This window comes from Trichomycterus rosablanca, chromosome 3 (genome assembly GCF_030014385.1).
Source record: "Trichomycterus rosablanca isolate fTriRos1 chromosome 3, fTriRos1.hap1, whole genome shotgun sequence".
NCBI lineage: Eukaryota > Metazoa > Chordata > Actinopteri > Siluriformes > Trichomycteridae > Trichomycterus > Trichomycterus rosablanca.
In genome coordinates, this window is record NC_085990.1 from 3853120 (window position 1) to 3862704 (window position 9585).

Here is a 9585-nt window from a genome sequence, read left to right on the forward strand (position 1 = left end):
AAAGGACTGGTGACCTGTCCGAGGTGTTTCCTGCCTTTCGCCCAATGATAAAGCGGTGGTAAAATAGACAATGAACGACGACAGACAACAAACTTAAAAAAAAGAACTTAATTTCAAATGTAGAACTTAAATTGTTTATAACAAAACAGTGTAGTATGTGTTCCAGACTAATTTAATCTTGGCATGTAGTGACAGTTTGTGTTTTCATTCCAGGCTAGGCAGGAGACCACTGTTCCATGTACATTAAATAGGTGCAGTCAAACCTGCAGTCCTGGCTCCTTCCTTAATTAATTAATTTCCTTAATATTTTCATCTATGGGTATAACATGTGCAATATCCTTAAATCTTAACAAGCAGTAACAAAATGTGCAATAACAAAATGTGCAATAATTATCATTATGTATAACCACTGTGAATTTTTCTGCATGTGCAATACTTTAACTACAATGTGCAATTTTCGTAATGTCAGTATTATTATTAGTAGTATTAATTAACTTTACTATTCTATTACTATTCTATATATATTTCTTATTTTTTAAACCTGTGGTGTTTTTAACGTGAACCAATGCACGTAATCTCGTTTTTTCTGTACACTTCGGTGTACAGTAAAATGACAATAAAGTAAATCTTGAATCTTGAATCTTGAATCTTAATTACAAGCTGAGAAGTGATGAGTGAAACAATGAGTGTCTGTCTAAATGTCATGAACCTCTGGAACAGTGGAGTGGGACAAATATTTTCGACTACCAGCCCACTGAGAATGAAAGAGACAGAGACAGTCACAGGGACAGAAAGCACATCATCCTAAATAACAGGTATGTTGGGGAGAAAACAGTGAACGTTTGAAGCTGAACTGGACTGATGGAAGACTCAAGTGTTCTAGAATAGCGTCTTCATTGCTGAATTTCCTTGATTAAGCACTTTGGAGGAATAATAACTGAAGCGAGAGAGTAAAACAGGTTTGACACAAAGTTTTTATGAGTTGCTGTGTATTATTTTTATAATGGTTTGCTTTTTTGTCAACATCCTTCCAGTTTAGCACTACTTGCTACATTACTCGACTACTTGCTGATTTTCAGACAATTTTAGAAACTAAATGATTTTAGGTGTTTGAGGTGTGATCTTTTTTTGACATTATTTTTTCAGGCAAGAAAAAAAAATGAACGGTGCAGCATTTATAGTGATGATTACCAGTTTAATCTGGTGGACTGATGCAGTTTATCTCTACCAGAATAAAGGTAATAATAAAGCTCACTTAAATCATACACTGATCAGCCATAACATTTAAACCACCTCCTTGTTTCTACACTCACTGTCCTTTTTATCAGCTCCACTTACCATATAGAAGCACTTTGTTGTTCTACAATTACTGACTGTAGTCCATCTATTTCTCTACATACTTTTTTAGCCTGCTTTCACCCTGTTCTTCAATGGTCAGGACCTCCACAGAGCAGGTATTATTTAGGTGGTGGATCATTCTCAGCACTGCAGTGACAATGACATGGTGGTGGTGTGTTAGTGTGTGTTGTGCTGGTATGAGTGGATTTTTAAATACCGTGTCCACTCACTGTCCACTCTAATAGACACTCCTACCTGGTCGGTCCACCTTGTAGATGTAAAGTCAGAGACGATCGCTCATCTATTGCTGCTGTTTGAGTTGGTCATCTTCTAGACCTTCATCAGTGGTCACAGGACGCTGCCCACGGTGCGCTGTTGGCTGGATATTTTTTAGGTTGGTGGACTATTCTCAGTCCAGCAGTGACAGTGAGGTGTTTAAAAACTCCAGCAGCGCTGCTGTGTCTAATCCACTCATACCAGCACAACACACACACAGTGCTGAGAATGATCCACCACCTCTTGTGGGGGTCCTGACCATTGAAAAACAGGGTGAAAGCAGGTTAAAAAGGCATGTAGGGAAACAGATGGACTACAGTCAGTAGTTGTAGAACTACAAAGTGCTTCTATATGGTAAGTGGAGCTGATAAAAGGAGTGTCCAAGTGTGACTGCTTAAATGTAACAATACTTATGTTAAGTCTTATTATTTATTTAAACATACCAATGCTTTTTGCTTCTAATTAAAAATTTCTTTTCCAGACAAAAACAAAGAGCTGCAGTATCTTCTGGAACCTCCAGTGTACGCTGAGATAACAGCACACAGAAGAGAAAATGTAACACTGCCATGCATTCTTCAGACCATACCTTCTCACTACTGGGTTAAATGGACTAAAGTTAAACCTCATCATAAAGGAGTGGAAAATATTCTTCTCATCACTAATGGGCATGAGGATATGCTCTATGGTTCCTTGGGACATAGGGCAACTCTTCGACGGGCTCATTCCTTTGATATTTCTCTTCGCCTGAACAATTTGGAGCTCCAGGATTTTGGCCAGTACCGGTGTGAACTGATTAATGGAATTGAAGATGAGAGTGTCACCATCAATCTGAGCATTGAAGGTACAGAGTTGTTCACTTTGTAACTTTGTAAAAGTCATCCTGCAAATCTGAGTGCTGGCTTTTCTCTTACCTTACCCAACATTAATTTGAGATAATCCAACTCATTGCATGAAATGTTTAGGACTAATCTTAACATTTTTCATTATAAAATAATGTACAATGTGCATTACAATAATGAATCGAGGATAAATATTAATTGAGCCAGTTGTCATTTTAAAACTGGTAGCTTTAGCTAAATATAGCCAGCTATAATCGACTGTTATTACTTTTAAATACGCCTTAATACCCCCTAGTGCCCCTTAGGATGCATGTTAACTGTTTGAGAAACACTGTACAATAATTGCACACTATAAAATATATAAATAATATTATAAAAAAAATTTTTTTTAGGGGTTGTGTTTCCCTATCAAAGCAGCCGTGGTCGATACAAATTAAGTTACACCGAAGCCAAAGAGGCCTGCAGAGAGCAGGATGCGACACTGGCAACATACACACAGCTCTATAGAGGTGAGTACTGACGTTTAGTTGGGATTTCAATCATTTCTGAACGTTTTTATACTTTTTCTTTGAGCGCAGGGTTAGAACATATTCCATCATCCAAATAAACTAAACTACAACTAAAATAAACTAAAATATCCCCCAAGTTTCCTAAGTTTAATATGTTTATTCAACATAAGATCACAATGCCCTCTGTGAAACACGGAATCGACTCAGCATTGTTTATTGTTGCTTTTCTGGCTACAGAGCCTGATAAAATCAACTGTTAGGACATTTTATAGGATACATGGTCAAAAAGCAGATTAGAAAACACTGGACAGTGATAAAGTGGTCTGCTGTGATTCATGATCTTGGTGCTCTTGTGTGCAGCATGGACAGAAGGTCTAGACTGGTGCAATGCAGGATGGTTAAACGATGGGACGGTTCATTATCCGATCCTGTCCCCACGTCCAGCCTGTGGGAAACAACGTCTTCCTGGGATTCGCAGCTACAGGCCTCAGGACAGGATTCAAAAGCTTTATGATGCCTTCTGCTTTACTTCTACAACAGAGGGTCAGTAAATCAAATCACAGGTCATTTTACATGAATAACACAGGAAAACAAAGATTTTGCTACTTGGAATAAAACATGCTATTTACATGAAATCGAGTGCGCTGATTCCGAATCTGAAGTCAAAATCCGCGCAGGACGTCGAGATTTTAAGTTACAGGCCAAATGCAGTTTGGTGACAGCTTGGTAGATTTGTCCATGTTCTGCAGCTTGGCAACATTGTAATTGCTGCACCATAGCTAGTTGACAATATTGTTTTCTTATATTGCTAGTATGTCTGCTTAAGCCTAAAGATGAGTAGGAGGAGCTGTGTTAACCATCCAGACAATTTTTGCTACATTTGTGGTAAATACACCCTATGCGATCAGCGCAAAAACCTGACGAAGAGAGTGATGATCGCTTACAAGTAATATTTCGGGTGTAAATTTGGAGATCAAGACAAAAGCTGGGCACCTCACATCTGCTGCACTGTGTGCTACGCTGGTCTCACACAGTGGCTCAATGGCAAGAGAAAGGCAATGCCGTTTGCTGTGCCTATGATTTGGCGGGAACCGAAAGATCATCACTCGGACTGCTATTTTTGCATGACTAATGTTGCTGGATTTTCAAAGAAGAACAAGTCAAAAATTGTTTATCCTGATTGTGAGTCTGCTCTGAAGCCAGTGCCACATGACGCTGGGAATACAGTGCCAATTCCACCTGCATCTTGTGCTTCTGAAAATGACAGTTCTGATGGTGATCATGAGGATGATGTTGCTCCTGACGCATGTTATGATCCAGAATCTGAACATGGTAAGCCTCACTTGCATCTGGCAAAGCTAGCCTGAAAGCTGTATTGCTGCACAATGGCAATGAAAAGCCTTCTGTTCCTATTGCTTATGCTGCGGGAATGAAAGAGACATACGACTCAATGGAGCACATTTTGAAGCTGATCAACTATTCAAATCATAGCTGGAACATTTGCGGTGATCTGAAGGTTGTGGCACTCCTGTTGGGTCTACAGTTGGGGTACACAAAACACATGTGCTTTCTGTGCCTATGGAACAGTCGTGATGACAGCAATCATTACAAAGTGAAACAGTGGCCATCCAGAGTTGATCACACTGTAGGCCGATACAATGTGCAACATGCATCACTGGTTGATCCACTGAAAGTGTACCTTCCACCACTTCACATTAAGCTCGGCCTAATGAAAAACTTTGTCGTGGCTATGGATCATAATGGAAATGTTTTTCAGTATCTGAAGGATAAGTTTGGAAAAACCAAAACGGATGCCAAACTAAAAGCAGGAATTTTTGTTGGTCCTGAAATCCGCGAAATAATGACACATTCAGATCTAAACTGAACACGCTTGAACTCGCTGCTTGGGATGCATTTGTGCTAGTTGTGCAAAACCTTCTTGGCAACCATCGGGCTGACAACCATGCTGAACTTGTGAGCAACATGTTAGCAGCGTATCAGCAACTCGGCTGCCGAATGTCACTCAAAATTCATTTCTTACATTCTCATATGGATTTTTTCCCTTCAAATTTGGGTGATGTGAGTGATGAACACGGGGAACGATTCCACCAGGATATTGCCACCATGGAAAAAAGATATCAAGGTCACTTCAACCCCAACATGATGGGTGACTACTGCTGGTTTTTGCAGCGGTCAACAACAGACACTCACAAGCGCAAAAGCAAGTGCCTGAAGCACTTTTGAACACTGTATGTGCAATTGTGCATTGCATAAAGACTCACGTGAACTTTTCAGTTACACGTTTGTTAATGTGAAGCAGTTTTTGTAATCTCTAGCAGTTTTGAACCACAATTTAGTTATGCACAGTGGCTGTATAACAGATACAAAAACAGTTTCTCGCGTCTGTTTGAATAACCAATGATACAGAGTATAACTTCAGAACCCGACGTCATAGGCAAAATTTGTCTACAGATTTAAACTCTGCACAATCGATTTAGTATAGGACACATGAAACACTCCAAGTAGCAGACAAAATTTTTTTTTCTGTGATCCAGTGAATCAAGGACGGTCGGTAGGGACTTTTATTTTTGTGTTATAGGAACAAATTACAAGGCTATGAGGTTACAAGTGATTTAGAAAATTACAGAGCTATATTATGGCACGGTGGTGCAGGGGGTCCTGGAGACCTGATTTCAAACCTCACTTTCACTCTCTGCCTGTGAGGAGTTTGGCATGTTCTTTCTGTATCCACATAAGTTCCCATTTTGATTAATCAGATTTCCTCTCACCTCTCAAAATCTGGTGTTTTGGCTATAAAAAGTTGCCACAAGGTCTAAAATCATTCATTCATTCATTCATTCATTTTCTTATCCGCTTATCCAATTAGGGTCGCACTTGGGGGGTTGTGCTGGAGCCTATCCCAGCCTTTCAATGGGCGCAAGGCACACAGTAACACCCTGGACGGGACGCCAGTCCATCGCAGGGCAGACAAACATATATATACACACACACACACACACACACACACACACACATTCACCTATAGGTCAATTCAGTGTCTCCAGTTAACCTGACTGCATGTCTTTGGACTGTGGGAGGAAACCGGAGCTCCTGGATGAAACCCACATGGGGAGAATATGCAAACTCCGCACAGAAAGGACCTGGACCGCCCCGTCTGGGAATCAAACCCAGGACCTTCTTGCTGTGAGGCAACAGTGCTGCCCACTAAGCCACCGTGTCACCCGGTCTAAAATCATCCTATAATAATTGTAAACAACACTTGCTGCCGCCAGTGTAGCTGGCAAACACTGATTGATGCAGGATTCATTTCAAAACACTTAAATGACCCAGGTTAACAACTGTAACTAATAGATTTTACTTAATATTTTTATTAAGTATTATTTTATAACTAGCTTATGACATTAACCACATACATAACTTTTTGTGACTTTTACCAATGTAATACTTACGTATTATTTGTATATTAAATGCACTGCAATTATTGTAGTTCATAATTATTAAGACCCCCTCAGTGATTTCAGTCACTAATGTGGGTGTTGTAATGACCTGTTGGACCTGTTGGCTAGTGCTGAAAGGCTTTGTAATAATCACAAAATGAGAGAGACAATATGCTGTTGTTGAAGTGCACTGGAGAGAGTCTGTTGGAGAGAAATTATTTCCTTGGTGACATTTGAGCTCCTGCCATGTCTGTGTAATATTGGCAGCCTTAAATGTCATCTGAGTAATATGCTGTGGGCAATCAAGTAACAAGTACCACAAGTTTTTTTTTTATCAGAAAACACACAAGTAGTGTATTAGTTACATAGCAAATGTTTTTACTGTATATTTTTAAAACATTTATGTCTTACATATTTTAGTTATTATGATTAATTTGTTAAGTTTTTTTTTTTTACTTTCTTTATGCATTTTCTCCCTTATTCTCCCTTTTAGTGCGTCCAATTGCCCGTTTACGTCATGCTTCGTCTCCACCAATGCTGATCCCCACTCTGATTGAGAACAAAGCTAACCCACGCCCCCTACGACACGTGGGCAGCATGCCGTATGCATCTTATCACCTACACTTTGATGAGTGCAGTGCAGCTCAGCACTGTGTACGGAGAGACACACCCGTTTCACCCTGAGAGCACTCTTTTCTCATCTCTGTGCAGGCTCCATCAATCAGCCAGCAGAGGTCGTAATTGCACCAGTCATGGGAGAGAGACCCCATCTGACTTAGTCCCGCCCATATCTGAACAACAGGCCAATCGTTGTTCATGTGGCCTCTCAGCCTTAGGCGGCAGGCAGAGCTGAGATTTGATATGATGTATTCGAGATCCAGCTCTGGTTCCAGCGTGGGTTTTTACTGCTGCGCCACCTGAGCGGCCATTTGTTATTTAAGTTATTTAATTCTGCAATGGACTGGCGCCCTAAAAACAAAATAGCACATTAATTAAACAGTTTAAATTATTCAGTATGGGCTATACTGCTTCAGGAGATCAGAAGATACAAAATCCACACCATTAAGGTTATTAAACAACACTGCATGATTTTGAAGTCAACGAATAATTTTCTTCTAGATTGGACATCACAACAGCCCAATCGAAGTTACAGAAGCAATGTACTAGATTCTTAGCATTATGTGGGGAGAGCATGTTGTTAATTTTTTCCTATCTTATGGTCAGCTCAGCTGGGCGGCATTGTGGCTAAGTGGGTAGCACTGTTGCCTCACAGCAATAGGCAGGACACACTTTACATTATTGATCGGTAGTTTGCATGTTCTCCCCGTGTCTGCGTGGGTTTTCTCCGGGTGCTTCGGTTCCCTCCCACAGTCCAAAAACATGCAGTCAGGTTAATTGGAGACACTGAATTGCCCTATATGTACCTGGCCGCTAGGATGCATAAACCAGTGCACTGTAGTGCCGGTCCCAAGCCCGGATAAAAAGGGAGGGTCATGTCAGGAAGGTCATCCGGTGTAAAAACTGTACCAAATCAATAATGCGGATCACGATCCGCCGGCGACCCCTAACGGGAGCAGCCGAGGAAATAGATAGATAGAAAGATGGTCAGCTCAGCTGCCCCGTGGGGGAACCCCCTACATATTTATTCATAGGCCACTGCTGCTGGCTCATACCGATCAATAATGTAAAGTGTGTCCTGCCTATAGCTGTTTGAATGTAATTTATTGAAATTTCTGTGGGCGGGAGTAAAATTTTTACTAGATGGATAAAGGTTAACATTTATGGACATGCATTATGTGGAAACCTATCAACAAGTGTTGTACAAAGGTCCTTAGTTGTAGTTTTTAACATCACAAAATAAAGAAGCTACTTATAAACAGTCTTCCTCTTCTTTTACACATGCAGGTTCAGTGTTCTTCATCTCAGGCCCGCTGAGTTTTTTAGAAGCTGTTAATGCCTGTAGGGAGAAACAAGCAAGTTTGGCCCGTGTAGGACAACTCTACTCCTCCTGGAGGTTTCTGGGACTGGATCGCTGTGATGGAGGCTGGCTACAGGACGGTAGTGTCCGCTTTCCCATCCATAACCCTCGGGAGCACTGTGGAGGAATCCCACATCCAGGGGTCCACAGTTTAGGATTTCCCAATAAGCACATGAGACAGTATGGAGCATACTGTTACAGGTGAAGTATCAACATACAGATACAGGACATCTACATTCAAACTGTAGATGTAAAACACTGCACTCATTACTGATACGTTCCTGGCCATCCTGGGAAAGCTAGAATCTTTCACAGCAATATGAGATGATATTTTGAAACGCTTTGCCGACTTACAAGAGCAAATATGTACAAGGGAATAAGTGACACTAAATGTTTTCAGTTGAAACCCAGATATGATCGGCTGTTATGTGATGGTCACAACAAAGAGCCCAGCATACGTGCCAGCAGGAGAAGGTTTGGAGATCATATTTATTTAAAGGGGATTTAAAACAAGCTTTTTTCTTATCATAATAAGTACAACTTACTAAGTACAATTATTTTATTGGTGACAAAAAACTACAGTGAACATAGTCATATAATTAACAGTATTTAAAAAAAGTACAGCATAACTAATTCAATCCCATAGTCACAAAAATGTACTGTGTTGTATCTGCTGGCCAGTTATTTCTACCCAACAACGTTTTCTAAAAAATCTCAGACTTTTATCTAAATCTCATCAGCACACACTCAATTTTTAAATACATTTAAAACAACTAATATTATTTAATGTACCTGCACCACACCCAATCACACCCAAGCACAGCTCTTGATAATAATCTCGGTTGAAACAGTTACATTGTTCCTTACTGCATTGTCCTGAAGGTGCTCGGGTGGTACAGTGGTCCATCATGCTATCCCACTACCACTGAGATCAGGGTTCGAACCTCACTGGTATCAGTGCTATCAGTCAGCCAGGCATCCACACAGACATGATTGGTTGTGTCCAAGAGGGAGAATGGATGGAGCTTTGCGATGGATTTTCTCAGACCATGCCAGTTGTGTCTATTGAGCACCTGAATGCTGCTGAAACTTTAACCTGGTTTTCCGTGGTGATGGGCTAGGGCAGTGGTCCCCAACCACTGGGCCGCAGACTGGTACCGGTCTGTGGGTCATTTATTACCGGGCCG

General features: G+C 40.7%; 1 protein-coding gene across 1 annotated transcript; it reads left to right on the forward strand.

Moving 5' to 3' along the window:
* Positions 1-1159: 1159 nt before the first annotated feature.
* hapln2 (hyaluronan and proteoglycan link protein 2) lies at positions 1160-8610 on the forward strand. Its single transcript, XM_062991711.1, has 5 exons — positions 1160-1238; positions 2096-2455; positions 2846-2962; positions 3323-3505; positions 8326-8610. The coding sequence occupies exons 1-5, from the start codon at positions 1160-1162 to the stop codon at positions 8601-8603; spliced, it is 1017 nt and encodes a 338-aa protein (XP_062847781.1). The 3' UTR covers positions 8604-8610.
* The last annotated feature ends 975 nt before the right edge of the window (positions 8611-9585 follow it).

Excerpts from the sequence above, each read along its gene's own strand:
- hapln2 (XM_062991711.1), top strand. The coding sequence starts at position 1,160 with ATGAACGGTGCAGCATTTATAGTGATGATTACCAGTTTAATCTGGTGG. Across the intron at positions 1,239-2,095 it reads TTATCTCTACCAGAATAAAG|ACAAAAACAAAGAGCTGCAG; the intron begins GTAATAATAAAG and ends TTTCTTTTCCAG. Across the intron at positions 2,456-2,845 it reads CATCAATCTGAGCATTGAAG|GGGTTGTGTTTCCCTATCAA; the intron begins GTACAGAGTTGT and ends AATTTTTTTTAG.